The sequence below is a fragment of the Leopardus geoffroyi genome, chromosome D4 (genome assembly GCF_018350155.1).
Source record: "Leopardus geoffroyi isolate Oge1 chromosome D4, O.geoffroyi_Oge1_pat1.0, whole genome shotgun sequence".
Classification (NCBI taxonomy): Eukaryota; Metazoa; Chordata; class Mammalia; order Carnivora; family Felidae; genus Leopardus; species Leopardus geoffroyi.
In genome coordinates, this window is record NC_059342.1 from 67106242 (window position 1) to 67129107 (window position 22866).

Here is a 22866-nt window from a genome sequence, read left to right on the forward strand (position 1 = left end):
TGCTCTCTCTCTCTCTCTGTCTCAAAAATAAATAAACGTTAAAAAAAAATTTAAAAGATCTTAGCTGAAATCAAAAGATTGGCCAGTGAAATTACTTTGCTTTAACTGCCCTCCTCCCCGCCCCCCCCCCCCCCAGGTTTACATGAAACAAGATTAGTTTTGCATTTGAAAAGTATTTATTTCTCAACCTGATGAAAAATTTTCCCTTTTTTTTGTTAATTTTTATTATGACTTTTAAAATATACAGAGAAGTAGAGTCTATTAATAATGAACACTTTTAGGGGTGCCTGAGTGGCTCAGTTGCTTAAGCGTCTGACTTGGTTCAGGTCATGATCTCAAGGCTTGTGAGTTCCAGTCCTGCGTCAGGCTCTGTGCAGACAGCTCAGAGCCTGGAGCCTCCTTCGTATTCTGTCTCCCTCTCTGCCCCTTCCCCCCCCCCTCAAAAATAAACAAACATTTAAAAAATAATGAACACCTTTATGCTCATCACAGATTTACCAGTTATTAATATTTTGCCATATTTGTATCATCTTTTTTAAAGTTTTAAAACATTTCACCTTATAAGCACTGCAATATGCATCAATGATGACTTACTCTTTTAAACACAGCCACATTCCACTAACATTTTTAGCAAAATTAACAGCACTTCCTTAATATCATCTAATGGCTCAGTCTGTATTAAAATTTCAGTTGCTTCAAAAATGTCTTTTTATGGTTGCTTTCTTCATATCAGGATCCAGACAAGGTCTACACACTGCATTTCCTTATAGGTCTCTCAAGTCTCTGATGTTGTAGTAGTTCCTTCCCTCCCCCCTCTTTAAATACCATATACCATTAATGAAGAGACTGGGGTATTTATCTTGTAGAATACGGCACATTCTGAATTTAGCTGATTGCTTCTCTACACACTTTGTTAAATCTAGAGTTTTATTAAATGCAGGTTCGGTTTTTAGGCAAGAATCCCTCACAGGTGGTGCTGTGTTGTCTGTTCCATCCTGTCATGAAATACACGATTTCTGGTTGTCCCAGACTCAATCATAAGATTGATTACTGGGGTGGGTTCAGGTGGTACCAGCCTAAACCACCTATTCATAAGTTCCCCATCAAAAAAATAATTCTAAAACGTCCCCAGCAACATTTCACCTTAGTTTTAACATCTATTGATGAATGTTAGTTGTATTATTTCATTAGGAATAGCAAAATGGTGATTGTTCTATCATTCATTTATTAGCTAGAATTCTCATTAGGATTTTGGTTACACTGACATACAGTTCATGCAAGAAAGGATAAATATTTTTTTTAATGTTTATTTGTTCTTGAGAGAGAGAGAGACTGAGCACGAGTGGGGCCAGGGACAGAGAGAGAGAGAGAAAGAAAGAGACAGAATCTGAAGCAGGCTCCAGGCTCCAGCCTGTCAGCAAAGAGGGGACGTGGGGCTCGAACTCACGAATCATGAGATCACGACGTGGGCCGAAGTCGGACGCTTAACCGGCTCAGCCACCCAGGCGCCCCAAAAGGATAAATACTTGATGTTTTTCCTTTTATCAAGTTTTGATAGTGACTGGCAACCAATCACCCTGGAAACCTTCAATTATGACTAATGCGTTTCATTTTTAAAGAATTACAAAGAATTTTTACATATTTGCAGTGTTTCAATCGATAGCTCAATTCATTAGCTCAATCGATAGTTATTCATTTTGATGCTCAAAATTTCCCATATTAGGTCCATTAAGTTAGCACTTGTGTCCAGTAATCCCTTTAATCTTCGATAACTTCCTTCCTTTGGGTGTTACCTACTTTTTCGATTAATCTACCAACTACTAGTTCTAAGTCTATAGAACTAGTTCTAAGTAATAAGAGGACTTTTACAGAATAAGCTTGTATATACACAGAAAAGTTATAGAAGGAAAAACCAGAAACTTAACTTTTCAGGGCATTTGGGTGGCTCAGTGGGTTAAGCCTGGGACTCTTGACTTTGGCCATGATCTCACAGTTGGTGAGATTGAGCCCTGCACGTTGACGGCGCAGAGCCTGCTTAGGCTTCTCTCTCTCCCTCTTTCTGTCCCTTCCCTGCTTGCTCACACACACTCTCTCTTTCAAAATAAATAAACATTAAAAAAAAAAAAAAAAAACCAAACCTTTACATGCTGTTTCAAACAACAAAGTTTAGAAAACTCAAATATACAAAAGGAGTATTTTCAGTTTTCAGTATGGACTGATAATTTTGTATAAAGAACCTAAAATTACAGTAATTTATTTAGTGCTGTATAGTTTTTAAAATTCATGTCAAAATTGACATTTCTGGCCCTTAACAATTCATTGTATTACACTGTGAAGTTAAGAACTAGGCCGGAACTGTATGCGTGTATATTTCCAGACCTAAACCCGAGTGTAATAGTCCTATGGAGATGGGATGCCGTGCACCTCAACCTCGCGAGCAATATTAATCACAGCTGCTATTTCCCACTACATCCCCATCTCATCTAATGGTACCCAAACCAGAATTCAGGGTGTTATTCTGAATCCCTCTGTTTAGCCCACACGCAGTAAAAAAAAAAAAAAAAAAAAATTTGTTTATCTGAAATTCACATCTAATTGGCATTCTATATTTTATCTGCCAAACTCACACGCTTCAAGAAGCACAGCTCAGCTGGTGCCTGCAATTCTTGCTCCACTTCCTAAATTTTATGTCGCCTCGGTGCGCTACTGTAGTTGTTAGGAAGGCAAGCGCCGAAAGGGCTTTGGCTAAGTGGCCTGATACCAAAAGCTAAGAATCGTCAGGGATCAGTAAACTTCGGGCGGTGAAGTCGCAGGCGCCGCGGATACGCTGAGGTCCAGGACAGAACAGCAGGAGCGTCTCCCACAGCAACCAGAGAGCCACGGCTTTGCACTTGACGGCACCTTTTGCAGCGGTTGCTGTGAATGCCGTAAAGCGGAGTTGCCGCTGCTGTTGGGTAAGGTAAGGTACCGGAGACGCCGCTTGGTCCCGGTGGGGATGGGTGTGCGCCTTCGGGCTGGTATCGCCGGTGGCTCGGGTGCCGCCACCGGGCATTCCTCAGCATTCTGGGCACCTGTGTCCCCAGCCCCACAGTGGTCGGGGCCCGCCACGGGCTGAGCGTGCTCCGGGTGGAGGACGGAGGGCGGAAGGCGGGGGACGGGGGATGATACCCAGTTCACAGCCAGGGCGGTCCTTCCCACGTTCCTAGGCTTGTCAGCAAGTAGAAATCCGCATCTGGGGACAGGTTCAGTTTTGGAGGCCGATCGAAACCTTCGTAGACTCCGGTCGGGGTAGTGACGTTTGAGCAGGGTAGTGAGAGCCATCTCAGGATTTTGGGAGACGATAGGCATTGGGGGTGAGGGGTAGGGCGGAGCACTGCAGGTTGTGGGACCGATGTGTGCAAGGGTGCAGAAGCATGAAGGAAACTGCCAGGTTTTGGCAGTACCGCATGCTTACTGGGGTAGTGGCCGGAGCAATGGGTACAGGAAAGGAAAGGCCAGGAATGTGGCAGCAGCTAACGTTGGGTCTCAGAGGGGAAGTACTTTGATGCTCTGTGAGTGTGGTGTTCTCCCATGGGCAGTGGAGAACTACAACAGCCTTACAGAGAGGGATGATTTAATTAGCCAACTCTCTTTTTGATGCCTTCCCCATGGGTTCCACTTGTAGTTCATTTGGAGAAATATTTACTGAAGCGCCCCGGTTTTGTGCTTCATAATGAGTGAACGCAGCTAGCCATGCCCAATAAAGTTTCATTTGGCTTTGATGTCTGCCTTTTGTTTGCACTGTCAGTTGTGGGATGTTGGGAAAGACTGGATATATGTAGAAGGGGCTGTTAAACAAGCTTTGAATTGGAATGAGGAAAACAGTTTAGATTTCATCATCACCAGTTTCTCAAATAACATGAGGCAAGTCACTTCTGTCAGAGCCTTGGTTTTCTCAAGCATAAAGAGAGGACCTACATGATGTCAGGTTCTATTTTTGAAGATAGGTTTCCATAGAATAAACGTCAGCCTATGAACAGATACCAAAATGAGCGATGGAGCAGCACATTAGGAATTGGGAAAGAGGAAAGCCCAATAGAAAAGGCTGGTATACTCTGAGGATAGCTAGGGTTTGACCGTACCAAGAACCATCTCTGTTAAGCACCATGGATAAAGATAGAAAAGGCAGGAAGAGGCATTCCTATTTTAGAGTCTCTTAGGTTTCCAGGGCATAGAGGACTTGGGAAGGATGGCACTGGGTACCGAAGGAACCCCAAGTGGAAGGAAAGTGCAGTGTGCTCTGAAAAGGAAGAAAAAGGAATAAGAGAAATGTCAGCAATATATAGGACTTGGTTTCTTGGATTTAGGCGATCGATAATTTAGAACCTGGGTTTCTAAAAAGTGGATTTAAATGCGATTGACAAGACTGAAGAGTTCTGTCAGAATTCCAGCATGCAATAATGTATTGGAAGTGAGGTGATTCAGATTGTAGCTCTGGTGTTGCCAGTAATTAACCTCTGGGCTGTCATTTAATTCTTGAACCTGTCTTCTGTAAAATATTGTTGGATGAGGTGGTCTCTTTCCTCTAAAACCTATAAAACATGAATCTAAGAATGAAGAGCTACCTTCTGAAATGGGGGTGGGAGATAGTTGATGGCGAATAAAATTGTTAATTTTGAACATAACTAAATTTGAGGTGCAGGAAATAGACTTTAAAATATAGGCAGACGGAGTTCATAGATTGGAACTTAAATAGTAAGTTTTCTCTCAGAGGTGGTAGTTAAAATCTTAAATTTGCTTTGAGGAATGTAATAGAGTAGAGGATGTGCCCATGAATAGGAAGCTAGAAAAATGATTGACGGAGACGTGTGGCTCTCAGAGCAATGAGCAAGGAGTTCTTTTATAAAAGATTACATGTAGTAATGGTACATCATTGGGGTCGACATTATTGTTGAAGTAATTTAACAGCATTTGCAGCAAATATTAATCACCCGTTTCTGGGGACTCTGGCAGAAGACAAGTAACTCAAATAAATATAATCTCCACTGTCTTTCTAATGGTCCACTCAGAAGTGGTGAATATCACTAACGTATTTATTCAACAAATAGCATTTCAGCTACTGTTGGGTGCTAAGGATATACTAATGAACAAGGCAGATGTTGTTCCTCTTATTCCCGCATGTAAAGGCCTTAGCTTTGTAGGTCACTGTTTTTCAAATTTTAATGGACATATGAGTCACCTGAGGATCTTGTTAAAATGTAGATTCTAAATCAGTCTGTGGTAGGGCCTCTCTTTCTGTATTTTTGACCAACTCCAACATGATGCTGATGTTGCGGGTCAGAGGACCAAGCTTTTAAGTAGCAAAGATCTAGATCCTGTCTAGCAAATATGGCAATTATTAAGCCACTACTACTCCTGCTCCTCATCTGTTTTTGTTAATTCATTGCTTTTATGAAAATAACGTATGATCATTATAACAACATTGGGACAGTATAGAAAAGCATAAGGAACAATGTAAAAATCACCCAATTCCCCCCACCCCATTATTGATTTTCAGCGAATGTCCATTCAGATTAATATGTGTGCATATGTTTACACTTTATATGTTATCCCAAGTACTTGATACATTCTGAGCCCTGTGTTTGATTCTATTAGCTTTATAGTTTTACTAAGCTCAGTACCCAAGTGTCCTCAACCAAGCAATTAAGTACGTGCATTTCTGAGGGGAAGACTTTGCTCAGTTAAAAATAACTGGGTTTAACACCATTCTGTCACTCAAAAAATGGGTAGATATTAATATAATTGAAGCTCATAATGTGTGAGCTGTAGTAAATGAGTACTTGTTAATTGACTCATAGAATGAAAGACTTTTTAATTTTTTTTAAAACTTACTCTTTTTTTTTTTGTATTTGAAAATCAATTGATACTCCCGTAGGATAAATAGAAAAACAAAATACCTACACTCCACCCAACCCCAAAACAACCACTGTTCTTACTCTGATGTGTACGCTAACTAAGGGTGGTCTTAAATGAACCCATAGAATAGCTTATGTAAGTGTTTGAGGCAAAAGAAATCCTTGGTTCTTCCACGTTTCCACTGCCTTTGAAGTAACCATAATCTTTTGTCTATACTCTGTAGTCTTGTAACAGAGAACTGCTAGCAGCTTGCCCTGTGTCTAGTACCTAGGGCTCAGCAATTTTTGTGAAGTTAGTGGAAGAATGAATGAATGAGGTAGCAAACCAAACGGACCTGTGTGACATAAACTCTGGCTGTTACTCTTCATGTGCCGCAGCTTGCATTCGTCACTCATCTCAAATGCCTTTGTACTCTTCCAGCCACACACAACTCTTCTGGGGCAACAGAGGTCCATCGTATGTATAAAGTTGCTTTTTAACTCTAAATTTGTGCTTAAATTCTACTGTGGAAAAATTTGGAATGTGGAATACTGGGGGATACAGAAACATGAATGATAGCCTCCTGTCTCTGGGAACTATAATTTAAGACTGACTGCAGAATTAGTACAAATATACAGTGCTGTGGGAACATAAGGGAGGGGGACTTTAATTGTCCGAGAGCAGAGGGAATTATTAGTAGACCTTTAAGATGACTTATTAATGCTTGCTAGCATTACTGTGTACTCTGTGATGTTCTTAGATGCTATTCAGTGCTTTACATGTATTAATTTGTTGAATCCTCAGAACAACCTTGTGAGTTAAGTACAATTTATAGATCCTTTTTAAAGATGGGGACATAGAGACATAAAGTAACTTGCCCAAAGCCATACGGGCTGCAAGTGGCAGAGCTGGGTTTGAAGAGCCTATATTCTTAACTACTCAGTAGGCAGTGAGAGGGACCGGGAGGTAGGGGGAGAAAGCATTATAGATAGAAGGAGTAGCATAGGTGAAGACACGTAGATGAGATGGTACTGTACCAGTGGATTCATATAAAAGAATAGTACGAAATGAGCCATAGAAGGTCTTAAAGCAAAGGAAGTGACACCAAGAGGTATGTTAGAAGTAATTTGACGTTTACCCCTAAGATGGATATTTTGAGGAAAGCCTGGTAGTAGGACATTCATTCATGTAGGCAGAGGTAATAAGGCCGTTAAATTAGGCTAACTATACTGCAGATGGAAAACGGAAAAGAAATGATAGCTTTTAGAAGCACTGAGAAGGATATCCAGTTTGTTGACTCATTAGATAGAGAGTTAGAACCACAGAAACTGTTTTGAACATAAATCATTGAGAAATAGGGATACTATTAACAAGAATAGATGGTCAAGTCATGGAAGAGATCTGGTGTGAAGGTGGACAGTTACTTGTTTTAGGTGCTAGTGGAATGTTCAAGAAGACCTGGCAGCAGTCAGCTGGAATATTTATAAGTAATCCAGCATATTATGGGAAGTATAACTAATAAAATGATTAAGAGCAGGGGTGCCTGGGTGGCTCAGTCAGCTGAGCATCTGACTCTTGATTTTGGCTGTCATGATCCCAGGGTCATGGGGTTGAGTCCCATGTCGGACTCTGTGCTGAGCAGGGAGCCTGCTTAAGATTCTCTCTCTTTTTACCTCTGCCCTTCTCCCTTGCTCACTCACTCACTCTCTCACTCTCTAAAAAAATGATTCGTGCACCTGGGTGGCTCAGTTGGTTGAGCAGCTGACTTCAGCTCAGGTCATGATTTCACGGTTCATGAGTTCGAGCCCCACGTCAGGCTTGCTGCTGTCAGCGCCGAGCCCACTTCGGATCCTTTGTCCCCTTCTTTCTCTGCCCCTCCCTCTCATTCTCTGTCTCAAAAAAATGATTAAGAGCAAGAGAATGTAAATGGAACTAACATCTGGATTTTATATCCAGCAGAGAATCATAGGCATCTGAGACAACACCACTTCCTTCACCCTTTTCCTTTGCCCTTGTAATATCAGTCCCCTCCTATCTTTACTTCCTTTCTTGGCTAGCCTTTCTTATCTAGGTTACCAGACACTCTTTCCCAACACCTCATCACTCCATAGTCATTCTGTAAGGAGTCACTCACTATATATTTGCAACTTTCTGGAGCATCAAATGGAGAAAAAAAAAATTTATATCAGGTGTCAACATGTTGAGGTAGAGGTTATATTGCAAAGGGTTAAGAAGTGAATGAGTGATAAGCAGATAAAGAGAATTCTTAACACCTTGCAGTCTAATTTTAACTTCCAGGCTACTGATAACTCTCCAGAAGTTAGCTGTAAAAGGAAAGGAAATGAACAACATGAAGGATGGGCAGTATTTAGGGAAGATGGATAGCATCTACCAGGCCTTTTTTTTGCTTGTAGCAGCTGGATGTTGATTTTTTCATGTCTTCGTCTTGAATACATTTACAGAAGCATTTTCTCTTTATGCTTTCTAAAATGCTGCCTCATCTCTCTAATCATGCCTTTGCCTAATTACACTACCCTCTTCTCTGTCGGTTAGCCTCCTGTTTTATTTTGCAGTGCAAGCCACGTTTGAATCTCAGTTCTGTCTAATTCATACCACCCATGCCTCTCTCTTTCTCTCTAATGTCCCTGAATAAGTTGGGACATTGAGGGCATTGTCCCTAGCAGCAGCATTGAGGGGCTACATCTTATGAACCTAAATTAGTTATCAGGGCTGGTCATTTCTTGTTGGAGGGCCTCTGATGTCAAGAGAGGTGATCCAGAAGGCAGGAGTAGGGGAAAGTGGAATAAAAAAGTTAGGCGGTTAGACATCCTTTCAAACATCCCTAACCCAGATGATTCTCAAAAAGAGTGGTGGTGTTGTCATGGAATGTCAGGTAAGCCCAGGTGCCAAAGTCTTTCATTGCCATTACCTTCAAAGAACGAATGATGTGAAAGGGGCAAATGGGAAGCCAAAAGAGTATGAAATGCTGCTCTTGCCTTGTAGAGAGAGCCTTAGAACTGTCTTGAACTTCCCATTTTTCTGTCACCTTTGTGTATGGCTTTGATCTACCACCAGTTTTTTCCAACCTTTTTCATATCTTGACACATAGTGGAATTGATAATAAAGGATACAAATGTGTTTATTCTTGGCTGGAGGTGACCAGTCTTGGGCTCTGGCTATCCCAGGCCCAAAGACCGAGAGGATTGATGGCTCTGACACCCATAAGCCATGAAAGGCTCATTTGGGAAGCAGATCTACCCAATCCTTTCTTCTTCGTTGCCAAATCTTAGTTTATGGCACTAGTTACGGCAGGCTTCCATGTCATCTGAGACGAATCCTGTGCTGCAATATACCACACTCATATTAACTTCATGTTTTCATTAGAACTTAAAGATACTTGGTTTACTGAAACCTCATAACTCCCTTAGTGTCTGCATTATGTATTTTTCTGAAAACATTTGCTGTCTTTTTTTCCTTTATTCCCCCTGCCCCATTTTTATTTATTTATTTATTTATTTATTTATTTATTTATTTATTTATTTATTTATTTTAATGTAAGTAAAGTCTACCACCAACATGGGGCTTGAACTCACAACTCTGAGATCAAGACCCTCAGCTCTACCGACTAAGCCAGCCAGGCACCCCTCCCCTCATTTTAACTTATTATCTGTGCAATACTCCTTCTCTTTTCCATTAGAAATGATATACTGCCTTCTTTAGAAAGCTTTACCTAAGTAAGAAAATACATTACCTGTCCTCCCCAGAACTTTTATTATGATAGCTAAAATGTCCCATGTAAAAAGAAATGTATACACAAAAAATATTTTTATTTTGGTTCTATGCCATATTTCTCTCTGTTATTTTTAAATGTTTATTGTTCAGGAGGTGGAAAAAGTATGAGTTTTCAATTCTGAAAAAAAATCACTTTTTCATATTTCAGATTTTGCTTTATCATAAAAGTTCCTGCAGGACAGAGAACTTTTTAAAATAAAAACTTTAAAAAATGATTTGTGTGCTCTTGAGCACTGTGCCATGTATTTGAGTATACTTAGCACACATGTTACTTCTTGATATTAATTCAGTCAGTTTTAGGCTGCTAGAGAAGTGATTCGTACGTACTAATAGGTATAATTCAAAATGCAAAGTAGTAAAAGTGTTAGTGTTACTTGCCTCTCCTTGTGCTCCTATAGTCACTTGTGCTTATTCCTTCATGGCAGTTACACTATATACATTTCCTCCATGTTTGTCTCTGAGAAAGTCTATCACAAACTGGAGCAGTGGGTTTTTTTATTTTTTTATTTTTTTAATGTATTTTTATTTATTTTTGAGAGAGAGAGAGAGAGACAGAGTGTGAGCAGGGGAGGGGCAGAGAGAGATGGAGACACAGAATCCAAAGCAGGCTCCAGGCTCCGAGCCGGCGGCACAGACCCTGATGCGGGGCTCGAACTCACGAACCATGAGATCATGACCTGAGCCAAAGTCAGACGCTTAACCAACTGAGCCACCCAGGTGACCCTTGAGCGGTGGTTTTTAATTGATGTGGGGGTGGTAAGGAATGGGGCCTGTGCATTTTGGAAAACATTCCCCATGCTGTTCTTTAGGCATATCACACCTTCATCCCCATCAACCCCACCATTCTTCTTTGGGAAACTTATACTCATCTCTAAAGTCCTAGAAAATAGGAAACTGTACCTTATTTATCATTGTATCCCAGTGCTTAGTATTTTTGCAGCATCTATGCTGTTAAGATAGGCAATAAATGTTCCTTGCAGGAAGGTAAAACTAGGAGTTTGGAGGTAGGAGAAATTAATTGTGACTCGGAAGAGCATGATAGACTTTGTACGATGGTTACTTGAGAGGAGTTATGAAAAGAGGTGTAGGGCTGGTTTTATAGAAATGGGGGAAAACATTTCACATGAGGGAATGAGCAAAAGCAGACACAGGAAAGTGTGGTATGTATTCCAGGAATTCTTGGGCAAAAATCATAGAGTGTGTGAAGTGGAAGAAGCCTATTGAATTTGCCTCTAGAAGGCCATTGCATGGAATTTGAACTTTGTTTGTAGGTGGTGGGGAACCATTGAAGAAATTTTATCATGGCATAACTTGAATCATATGTCAGCAACTTGATATATCTGTCACTGTAAAGGTGAGATTATGGCTAGGTAGAAAGTAGAGATGGGGGCTCCAGGTAAAATGAGGACAATTAGAGTCTAAATTAGATTGATGGTGAAGAAAGAAGAGGGAGTTGATGCCAGACATATTTGAGAGGTAAAAATCAGTAAGCCACTCTTTTTTTAAGTACCACATTTTTCATTTTAAAGTCTTTTTTTTTTTTTTTTTTTTTTTTTAAGAGAGAGTGTGCATGCACATGTGCAGGAGCCAAGGAGGGGCAGAGAGGGAGGAAGAGAGAGAATCCCAAGCAGGCTCCATGCTGAGCCATGAACCATGAGGTCATGACCTGAGCTGAAATCAAGAGTTGGATGCTCAACCGACTGAGCCATGCAGGCCTCTCCTGCATTTTTCATTTTAAAGATCGTGCTAGCAAAGAAGAATGTTTTGACAGGCTAACACTCCTCCTTTGCAATTGAATTGCCTCGGCATTTATAGAAAATAATGAAATAAAGTTAATTAGATGTCATCCTGATAATATCAGTAGAGTTAAGTGATTGATGATATGTTGTGGAGGTTTATTTCATGTAAAAATTAATTGTAAATTATACACATGTCCAAAAAGAGAACAAGATATTAATTTGGTCTTTATGTTTCTGTCGTGGTTTACATAGGCCTTTTATGCTTTCTTTCTCTTTATGAATTCAGGCACAGAAGAGGCTAAGTGATGGTGCACTCTCAGTGCCACTTCAGAAAATTACATAGGAATCAGTAGACAATATGCTGATGTACTATTTACTAGAACCACAAGAAACTGAGCTGAAATATTGAAAACGAAGGACATTCTTCTTATTATCTTGTTAGCTGCCCTTATCAGAGTATTTGTTTTAGCAGCTTTTAGCTGACAGCAAAAACTAATACCATCATCAATGTTATTTTTTGTATGTTGCTAGTTTTCATTGTTTTAGGAGACAACATGATTATGACTTATTCAGTTGTTTTTGCTGTATACATCATCTGTAAATCAAGTGAATTATTCATATTACTGTTAGTATCATTTCTCTTAAGTAGTTTGTTGACTTTATATAATATAGTGCTTGCTTCATGTAGTCTTCAGCTCTGGAAGCTCATTTGTGTTGTTTTAAAACTCGAAACCAAGACTTTTAGTTTTTAAGATAGCAGAGTATAGGCATTTGTACCCCCTTCTGTCTGAAATTACCCTGAAACAACAAGGAGATTGAGAGACAGAGATTACATCTTTGGTGAGACCAGGAATCCTATAACCCAAATCAAAATATTTGAGAAAGTTTCCCGTAAGCAGGAAGAGATTGAAAGAGGATACTGTCGGGAAGAGATCTCAGATAGAGCTGGCAGTGCAGTCAGGGAGAGATCTTGTTTCCAGTAGCAACAGGATGCATAGGAAGGCAGTAAGAGCTTCCTTGGATTGTTTGGCAGCATGAACTAGCAGGAAAGGAAGAGGACATAAGAAAACATACAGAGAGACCCCATCTTTGCAGGAATCACTTTCTTGGTGAGGCAAGGAGTAACGGCCAAACGACTTTCTCTCACTTGTTCTCAGACACATTGTCTTTGTCTTTCTCTCACACACACACATGCACAAAACACTGTGTCATAAAATGCTTTCTTGTATATTAGAGACTACCTTCTAGTCCAGAACACAGCTTGTTTCTTCCTTCCACAGGCCTCTTGCAAATAACTGATCTCAGTAGAGTTCACATCATTTCACAGGTAAATAAGAAAAAGGAAATGAGCACAGTTATCTCCCCAAAAATGCTACCAGAGAAAAGGAAAAAAAACAGGGAAAAACAAGTGACAAAGAATCCATGAGAAAACTGTATTGGCCTAACAAATTTAATGAAACAGTCACTTCTTTAAATTTTTTTTAATGTTTATTTATTTTTGAGAGAGAGTAAGAGTCGGGGAGGGGCAGAGAGAGAGAGAGAGAGAGAGAGAGAGACAGAATCTGAAGCAGGCTCCAGGGTCTGAGCTGTTAGCACAGAGCCCGATGCGGGGCTCAAACTCATGAACAGTGAGATCATGACCTGAGCTGAAGTCAGATGCTTAACTGACTGAGCCACCCATGTGCCCCGAAATAATCACTTATTTAAAATAATAGACAAAGTTAATTAGCTAGGAAGAAATAATAAGACAACAGTATATGATAAACCATATACTGGCAGAGCTCAAGAAAGAAAGAAAAATAAAATCAGAGAAATAAAAGGCCATATGGGAAGCAAAAAGGAGAATTAACATTGTTGAAAAGTCAGTAAAGGGCATGACAACAAGCTTTTGGAAGTTGAACGAAGTGAAATGGGAATGAGAGGAGATGAAACATGCTCAGGTGTGTGTTCTGGAAATAAGAGAATTCAACATTAGAACAGAAGAATATTCAAACATATAACTTAAACTTCCCACTAAAAAAAGAAATCTTGGTTCTACAGATTGGAAGGACACATGATGAAGAAAAGCTAGTATACATTAACCCTTGAACAGTGTGAGGATTAGGGGACACCAGCCTCCTCATGCAGTTGAAAATCAGTATGTTATAGATGCCTCAGAAACTTAACTACAAATAGCCTACTGTTGACCTTACTGATAACATAAACAGTCAATTAACACATATTTTGTATATTATATGTATTATATACTATATTTTTACAATAAAGTAACCTAGAGAAAAGAAAATATTAAGAAAATTGTAAGAAAAAAATCCTAAGGAAGAGAAAATACATTTACAGTACATACTGTAAAGAATCCACGTATAAGTGGACCCAGGCAATTCAAACCCATGTTCACAGGTCAGCTGTACATTCATCAACATCATCACATAACCTAGTTTTGAAAAAAATTGGCTTTCATAGGTAAGGAATGCATTCTCTGCTCATCACATTAAAAGGGTCAACTTAAAAAAAAATTTTTTTTTAATGTTTATTTATTTTTGAGAGAGACAGAGACCGAGCACGAGCTGGAGAGGGCAGAGAGAAAGGGAGACACAGAATCCAAAGCAGGCTCCAGGCTCTGAGATGTCAGCACAGATCCTGACGCGGGGCTCGAACCCATGGACTGCGAGATCATGACCTGAGCTGAAGTCGGACACTCAACCGACTGAGCCACCCAGGGGCCCCTAAAAGGGTCAACTTTTTAATTGAAAAAATTTAAAGGGGAGTGCTAGGGGAAGGATCAGATATTGTCAGGGGATATTTAGTATTATAGCATTATTGTATAAAATCTACAAGTTGTCAGGGGGAAAGAAAGTGTGACCTCAGCACAACTATGAGTTGACAAGTGTTTTTGAACAATGTGAGAACTCAAGGTAAATAGTGTTTATAAGTTCTTTTTGATAAACTGTAACAAGATGAATATCAGCTATCCAGTAGATGAATAGAGAAAGCAGGAGGGTAGGTATAAATTTGCTGATTTCCCTTTATTTTTCAGCTGGAGAACAAAATCGTAGAAAGTTGAGATATCAAGGTGCACCCAGGTGGTTCAAGTCATGATCTCACAGTTTGTGAGTTCAAGTCCCACGTCGGGCTCTGTGCTGACAGCTCAGAACCTGGAGCCTGCTTCGGATTTTGTGTCTCCCTCTCTCTCTGCCCCCTTTTCTCTCCCTCTCTCTCTTCTCTCTCTCTCTCTCTCTCTCCCAGAAATAAACATTAAAAATTTTTTTTAAAAAGTTTAGACATCAAGTAATAGATGTGTTAGTCTATGTACAGGAATAAAGATAAACACTTGAAAAATTAAATGTAATATGTTTAATCAAAATCAGTGCAGAGGAGATACAAAGAAGTAGAACTATATTAAATTTCTTATCCTAAAGAAATAATCAGATGCAACCAAAGATGAAAGAACAAAACTTCTTGTCTTTACACTTTCTTTATATTTGCAAAGAACTGAAAACATGTATGGCATATTTATAAAAACTGGCCACATCCTAGATCACACAAAAACAACAAAAAGCTATCATACAGATGATGTTCTGTGACCAAACCTTTTCTCAGTTTCCTCTGTGGAAGTAGTTCTTAGTAAGGTCAGTAGCATCAGCAGAGCCTGCCAACTTGTCAGAAATGCAAATTCATAAGCCCCATCCCAGATCTACTGAATCAGAAACTCTGTAGGAGAAGCCCCCAACCCTGTATACGTCAGGTTTTTTACATATCCCATTTATGTTTGTTATTTGCAGTTGTTATTTGTAGAATTCCATGGTAAATATTTTTGTTTTTGTCATGTTTGGTCTCATATCTGATTATTTCTTCAGGAGAGAAAGTTAGCAATTCAAAGAATGTGCTATGGAACTTTAGGTAACTTTTTCTTTGTTCTGTTGCTAGTTATTAAAGGTGAAAAAGTAAAAATAAGTTTTTGTGTCTTTAGAAATATCTTTTTTGTTTACAGAAAACAAGATTATCTTCTTATCCAAAAAAGATGACACCAACTGGGTTACTCTCAAAGGACAACCAAGTGAGCACCACAGACTAATGAGTAGAATCAACAAGAACGTGATTTTGGCGCTTTTAACTTTGACAAGTTCTGCATTTCTGCTGTTTCAATTATACTACTACAAGCACTATATATCAGCAAAGGTAATTTTTTTTTGTGTTCCTATCTACATATTTTTCTGATGGTGTTGTCTTTCTTTAGATGCTGTGCATAGTTTTAAGGATGTTACACCTTTATCATATATATTTCAAACATTTTTCCTGGTTTATTAATTTGTCTTTCAACTTTATATTCATAGTATAACCCCCCACCCCCGGTACATTTGTATTTAATTTCTAGGTAGAAAAGATTTCTAAGTAGAAAACCTGTCAAAATCTTTCTTCCTTAGGGCATCTAGTTTTGTGTCATAAGTAGCCAAAGGTTGTGGAAGTATTCACCTGTATTTTCATCAAGTACTATTTATGTTTAATTTTTTTTAACTAAATAGAATTTATTTTAGTATGAGGTATGAATTAGATCTCTAACTTTAAAGTTTTTCCCAAATGGTTGACCATTTGTCCCAATATCACTTATTGAATTCCTCCATTAACTTAAAATCCCATCTTAATTATATGTGACGTTTCTACAAATAACTACTATTTTGACCCTTTCCCCTGGAATGCATTGTAGCTTTTTGTATGTTTTTAAGTAGGCTCCACACCCAGAGTGGAGCCCAATGCTGGGCTTGAACTCATGACCCTGGGATCAAGACCTGAGCTGAGATCACGAGCTAGACACTTAACCACCTGAGCCACTCAGATGCCCCAAATGCTGTGTAGCTTTAGTTGTAAAAAGCAGAAACACTACTTTAGGATTAAACCTCATTTATGCTGCGTATTAACTGTGGGATCTTGGGTAAATTACTTCTAAATGCTCTGTTTTCTCATCTACAAAATAGGGACGATAAAGATACCAGCTCGTAGACTTGTGAGGCTTAAATGAATTAATACACATAAAGCATTTGGAACGGTGCATGTCATAAAGAGATCAGTAAATCGGGGCACCTGGGTGGCGCAGTCGGTTAAGCGTCCGACTTCAGCCAGGTCACGATCTCGGGGTCCGTGAGTTCGAGCCCCGCGTCTGGCTCTGGGCTGATGGCTCAGAGCCTGGAGCCTGTTTCCGATTCTGTGTCTCCCTCTCTCTCTGCCCCTCCCCCGTTCATGCTCTGTCTCTCTCTGTCCCAAAAATAAATAAACGTTGAAAAAAAAAAAAAAAAAAAAAAAAAAAGAGATCAGTAAATATGAGCTATTATTATTATCTTCATATAGTGTGATCCTGGTTTCAGGAGTAGAATTTAGTGATTGATCACTTACATATAATACCCAGTACTCATTCAAAAAATTTATTTAAAAGTCACTGTTTGCTAAGCATTTTGACAAGGTGACAGAAACAATGAGAAATGTTTTTTTTCTTCCATATTTTTATAATTTGTTGGGGACAGATGCTAGTGGAAGTATAGATGCTTCCGGTATGTTATTAGTGTGAAGATAAAATGCTGTCTATAAGGAATACAATTAGTTTCTCTATCCCAGCCAGAAAAAAAATGCTTTATTTAAAAATAGTAAGTATAGTTAGAATAATAGACGTTATTATTTAAAAGCTCCCAACTTTTAAAATTTTTTCGATTTTGTTGAGGAAAATGTTTAAACTTTCAGCTTTTTATTAAACTTCAAGATCTCACTTAAACTTCAGGGAAATACGGATGGATCTCGAGTATTCTAGTATAGTTTCTTATAACATAGGAAGAGAATTCAGAATTCTGTAAACTTTGCTTACTGATTATATCTGAATTGCATTTCTCATTTGTTCAGTGTTCTCAATTGTGGGATATCCTTAGACAGAAAATTCACACAAAATGATTTCTAGTTCAATTAAAGTTGTTTGATTTATTAGCAGAAGAATGGAGAATGGTAACCTTGATCAGCACTAACTTACACATCAGCAGCATCAGCATAAAAACCATGATTTTAAGGACGCCTGGGGGGCTCAGTAGGTTAAGCATCCGACCTCAGCTCAGGTCATGATCTGACAGTTTGTGGGTTCAAGCCCAGCATCAGGCTGTCTGCTGTTAGTACAGAGCCTGCTTCGGATCCTCTGTCTCCCCCTCTCTCTGCCCCTTCCTGCATGTGTGGGATAAATAAAATAAATAAAACATTAAAAAAACAAACAAACATGATTTAGGTCAGGTTTGAACTTTCAGGCAATTCAGAAAGACACTGAGATTGTGTGTTAAAGCTAGGGCAAGAATGAAAAGTTGGTTTTATCTGTGATCACAGCCTACTTCTAGTAGTAAATGCCTGCAGTAGTAAATGTTGAGGACTACAAATCTTTTCACGCTCTTTAGGAGAGTACTCTAATATTTATCATAGGTTAGGGAAGAAAGGTTATTGATATCTTGGAGTTAAGGAGGCATATTTTTTTCCTAGTTATAGTATAGTATTGGTTTTAGGAGTAGAATTTAGTGATTCATCAGTTACATAGAATGCCTAGAGCTCATCCCAAGTGCCCTCCTTTTTTTTTTTTAATTAAAAAAAAAAATTTTTTTTTTAACGTTTATTGATTTTTGAGACAGAGAGAGACAAAGCATGAACAGGGGAGGGTCAGAGAGAGAGAGGGAGACACAGAATCTGAAACAGGCTCCAGGCTCTGAGCTGTCAGCACAGAGCCTGATGCGGGGCTGGAACCCACGAACCGCGAGATCATGACCTGAGCCAAAGTCGGATGCTTAACCGATGAGCCACCCAGGCGCCTCCCAAGTGCCCTCCTTAATGCCCGTCACCCATTTAGCCCATCCCTCTTCCCACCTCCCCTCCAGAAGCTCTCAGTTTGTTCTCTATAGTTAAGAGTTTCTTATGGTTTGCATCCCTCTCTGTTTTTATCTTATTTTATTTTTCCTTCCTTTCCCCATGTTCATCTGTTTTGTTTCTTAAATTCCACATATGAGTGAAATCATATGGTATTTGTCTTTCTCTGATGGGCTTATTTCATTTAGCATAGTTCCATCTACATTGTTGCAAATGGCAAGATTTCATTCTTTTTGATATTATATTCCATTGTGTATATATGTGTGTGTGTGTGTGTGTATGTATATATATGCATACACACATACCACATCTTCATTCATCAGTCAGTGGGTATTTGGGCTCTTTCCATAATTTGGCTGTTGTTGATAGTGCTGCTATAAACATTGGGGTGCATGTGCCCCTTGGAATCAGTATTTTTGTATCCTTTGGATAAATACCTAATAGTGTAATTGCTGGGTTATAGGGTAGCTCTATTTTTAACTTTTTGAGAAACCTCCACACTGTTTTCCAGAGTGGCTATACCAGTTTTCATTCCCACCCACAGTGAAGGAGGCCTACTTTTGACCACTTCTAGGGCCTCCCCACAGAATTCCTTTTGGCCCTAGCTGGTTAGACAAGTTTAGCCTTTCAATGATCTCCCAAATGAGGTCTGAATAATCCAGTTATTTGATAGCATTGAAGGTAAGGAATTTGTATATCTATTGGGTCAGCTAAAACTCCATAGATGGGTGGAGTTGACTCTTCAGATTCTACAACAACCCTCTAGATCTTTGAAATACAAACTCTTACAGGCCTTTGAAATACAAACTCTTGTGTGATGACCTTGTGAGCAATTTCTGTGAGCTCCGCCTTTCAAGCAATTGGCTGGCAGCTTACATCACAAAGGTTATCTCTAGGACCCCCTATAGAATGTCAGTTGTTCATTGTTTTTTGTTTTGTTTTGTTTTGTTTTTTACTGCACCAACCTAGACAATCTGATTATAATTATGTGTGCTCATTCAATCTGTATTTATTGATTACATGTTATATACAGGGCACTTTGCAGGAATACAGAGATAAATGGAACACAGGTCCTACTCTAAAGGAACTCATAATTTGGTAGAAGTGGCAACAGCATTAATTCTTAAGTTTGGGGCCTAGATAATCCTGAGTTTGACTCCTTATTTGGTTGTTTTTCTTAACAGCAAGTCACTTAACTTCTTTAAGCCTCAGTTTCTTTATTTTTTTATTTTTATTTTTTTTTATTTAAAAAAAATTTTTTTTTTCAACGTTTATTTATTTTTTTGGGACAGAGAGAGACAGAGCATGAATGGGGGAGGGGCAGAGAGAGAGGGAGACACAGAATCGGAAACAGGCTCCAGGCTCTGAGCCATCAGCCCAGAGCCCGACGCGGGGCTCGAACTCACGGACCGCGAGATCGTGACCTGGCTGAAGTCGGACGCTCAACCGACTGCGCCACCCAGGCGCCCCAAGCCTCAGTTTCTTTAAATGGGGCTACTGGCAGCTTTACTGGTTGAGATAATGTATGTAATGCATCTCACTTAGTGTTTGATATATGGTAGGTGCTCAGCAGATGGTAGCTATGAACAGTGCACACATTCTAGTCCTTTCAAGGTTTACATTGCTGCCTGATAAATAAAATTGGATTTAATTATTACAGGTTTCTCATTGCTCATTTTTTTCATAAATGAGTTATCTGGAGCCCAGATAAGTTAAGCTTCTTGCTGAAGATTGCCAAATTCAGGTCCCAAAACTTGTGTCCTCACTCATAGAGCTAGTCGCACATGTAAATACAAGTATGTTCAAACAAAATACCGTAACATTGATAAGATAGGAGATAGATAAGATGGCTCATTTTGAATCACAATAGAAAATTATAAAATATTGCTGCCTCAGTGGAAGGAAGACAAAGCCCATGAACTGTGTTTGTATAAAGCACTGGGTGAGCCAAACCTTAATAATGTCCTTGACTTAGAACTATAAGCAGCACTCAGTGCCTGCAGTATTCAGCTACTCTTACTACCTAGAAAGCCCCTTACAGGGTTCTGTGCTAGGATATCTTACTTTGCATTGTATGTACTTTTTTGCCCCTTATGACTATATTTATGTGTACACACATGCACACACACACTCGGCACTGAATGGGGAAGGAGTCAAAACAGAAAAGACAAGAAGCCTCCAAGTGGCACTGGCACAGAGGAGGAGGAGGGACAAAGGAGCGTTTGTCCCTACTCTGGCTCCCACCAGCAACCTCCTAATAGGAGGTGAACCTGAAGTTGGAAGAACAGGAAGTGCTTACTCTTTTAAAGGAAAGTGTCAAAAGACAGTCATTTCTCTTTAAAAAAGCCTCTTCCCTCTACTCTCTGCCCACTGCTAAAAGCCTGATCCCCTGAGCTGGCTGTCCTTAAGGCTGGGGCAGGACAAGATGGTGGGGAGTGGCCTAAGACCAAAGATCTGAAGTACCCAGGCCCAGAAGGGCTTATACGAAGTGGCTGCCGGGCTCAGGGGGTGATCCCCTCTGTGGTCCAACTGGTCCTGCCCGCGGGCAAACTTGGCCAGCTTGTTGAGCTCCTGGAACTGTCTGTCTTATGGCTGAGCAGTGAGCTGCAAAGTGTGTTTGGTTAGAAGGTCAGGAGGGAGTTGGAAGGGGAGTTTGGATTTCAAGTGTGGCAATAGTTATTCACAGTGAACAATTTCATATGCCATTATTAGAAATGGAAATTAATCTTGCAGCTATTTAGATCATGGCAACAAAGGTTTTTGAAATTTTTGAGTTGGTCAGTTGCTTGCTAAAATCATCTAAGAATCATGATTTTTAAAAACTCTCCTTTGACTACTGGCTAGTTCCCTTATATTCTGAATGATAATGTGCGGATCATTGCTGGAAGAAGAATATTCTATCTGATAATCTGATCTAGTGTGTAAACTTTGATAAATGCTATTGTTCCCCTCTTCTGATCCTTTCCCCCACATCCCCCGCCCCCATGACCACCATTGTTCAGGAGAATATGAAAGAATTTCTTCCATTAGAATTGAGGGATATTTAAAAAATACTTCTATGTATCCCCAGACTTTACACTCTATAGGTTTTCTGGCCAAGCAGTTTGGCTAATTAATAAGCAAAGTTTTCCCACTGTGTCAGATCATATTTATGAGTCCTATGCACTAAGAACTTCAGTGACTTGGGAGTAAGTAAGAGAGCAGTGCATCTACTATAAGGAAAGGCACTGAGATGCAAAAGGGGAATCTGCCTGGAGTGTTGGTGAATTTACCATGGTTAGTGTTTCTGATCCTTAGGATTACAAATTTATAAACAATTGAAAAAGATCAATTATTGAAAACTCAAACAGTTTTTGTAAGTATTACTGTTTGATTCTCTGTAGGCATGATTAATGATCATGCTGGATTAAGAATTCTGTTTTTGGGGGCACCTGGGTGGTTCAGTCAGTTAGGTGTCCAACTTTGGCTCAGGTCATGGTCTCATGTTTCGTGATTTTGAGCCCCACATCGGGCTCCATGCTGACAGTGCAGAGCCTGCTTGGGATTCTCTCTCTCCATCTCTCTCTGCCCCTCTCCCACTCACTCTTTCTGTCACTCTCAAAATGAATAAACTTAAAAAAAAATAAAGAATTGTTTTTTGGTTTCTGTAAGAAACGGATTGTTGGATAGTCTTTCAAAAAATGAAAGGATTTTTCCTTAAATCTTCACCTCCTATATGCTAAATACTTTCTCTTTAATGACATATCCCTTATTTTAACTCATTTATCAGTGGTGTTCAATAGCCACAAGACCTTTTCTACCCCTCCTTTTCGGCATCTGATTCCATCTTTCCATTTATTTATTCATTTCATTTACATTTTTACTCAATCCTATAGGAATATCTTTAGCCTTTAAAAAGAAAAACCACTTGATTTGATATAGCATTTCTTTTAGAACATTTGGTCATCTATTTGTCAAATGTTTGTCGAGTACTTACTATGTGCCCAAGTACAGTACTAGGCTATGAGATGAAATGAGAGTCAAGTGTAATCCTTGCTGTCTAGGAAGTCAGAAACTGGGGAAATTTGGGGTTGAAGAGAGAAGTTAAGAAACATATAAAGAGACATATAAGCAAATGACAATATGTTACTTCTTTAAAGCACATCTCATAAACCTTGTTCTGCCTACTTTTCTAGTTATAGTTTAAGAACTCTTCTTTAGTCTCTAGCTTTTGTAATCCTCTCTGTACAGCTGTCCCAGTTATTTTTTTTAAATATCTGATCAAGTTATTCTCTGCATAGCATACCTATGGAGTAAGATCCAGATTTCTTACCATGGTATGGTAGATAGTCTCTGTTTGCCCTTCCAAATCTTGTCTTTAATAGTCTGCGTCTCGGGGAGCTGACCTCAGTGGACTGCATTAGGTGAGCTCCCTTCTCTTTTCTAGTTGGAGGTCAGCCAAGGGGAAACATCATCTGGAGATTGAAGACCTGGAGGAAAGAGAGGTCATGTTATTTATTCTTTGGGTTCTCTATTTGTAGGATCATTGCTTGATAGGGACTACATTCCTCCTTTACAGCTATGGTTGTAGCCACTGGTTGCCAGT

The 22866-nt window shown here is 39.4% G+C and overlaps 1 protein-coding gene across 4 annotated transcripts in view; it reads left to right on the plus strand.

The window, feature by feature from the left end:
• Nucleotides 1–2772: 2772 nt before the first annotated feature.
• Nucleotides 2773–22866, plus strand: part of FKTN (fukutin) — an 83853-nt gene continuing 63759 nt past the window's right edge. The window contains exons 1-2 of one of the 4 annotated variants that reach the window (XM_045467345.1): nucleotides 2773–2959; nucleotides 15394–15581. In XM_045467345.1, the coding sequence (XP_045323301.1) occupies nucleotides 15477–15581 (105 nt within the window). In that variant the 5' untranslated portion in view covers nucleotides 2773–2959; nucleotides 15394–15476. The remainder of the gene's footprint in view (nucleotides 2960–15393; nucleotides 15582–22866) is intronic. The other 3 variants (XM_045467347.1, XM_045467344.1, XM_045467346.1) reach the window with 3 other exon arrangements.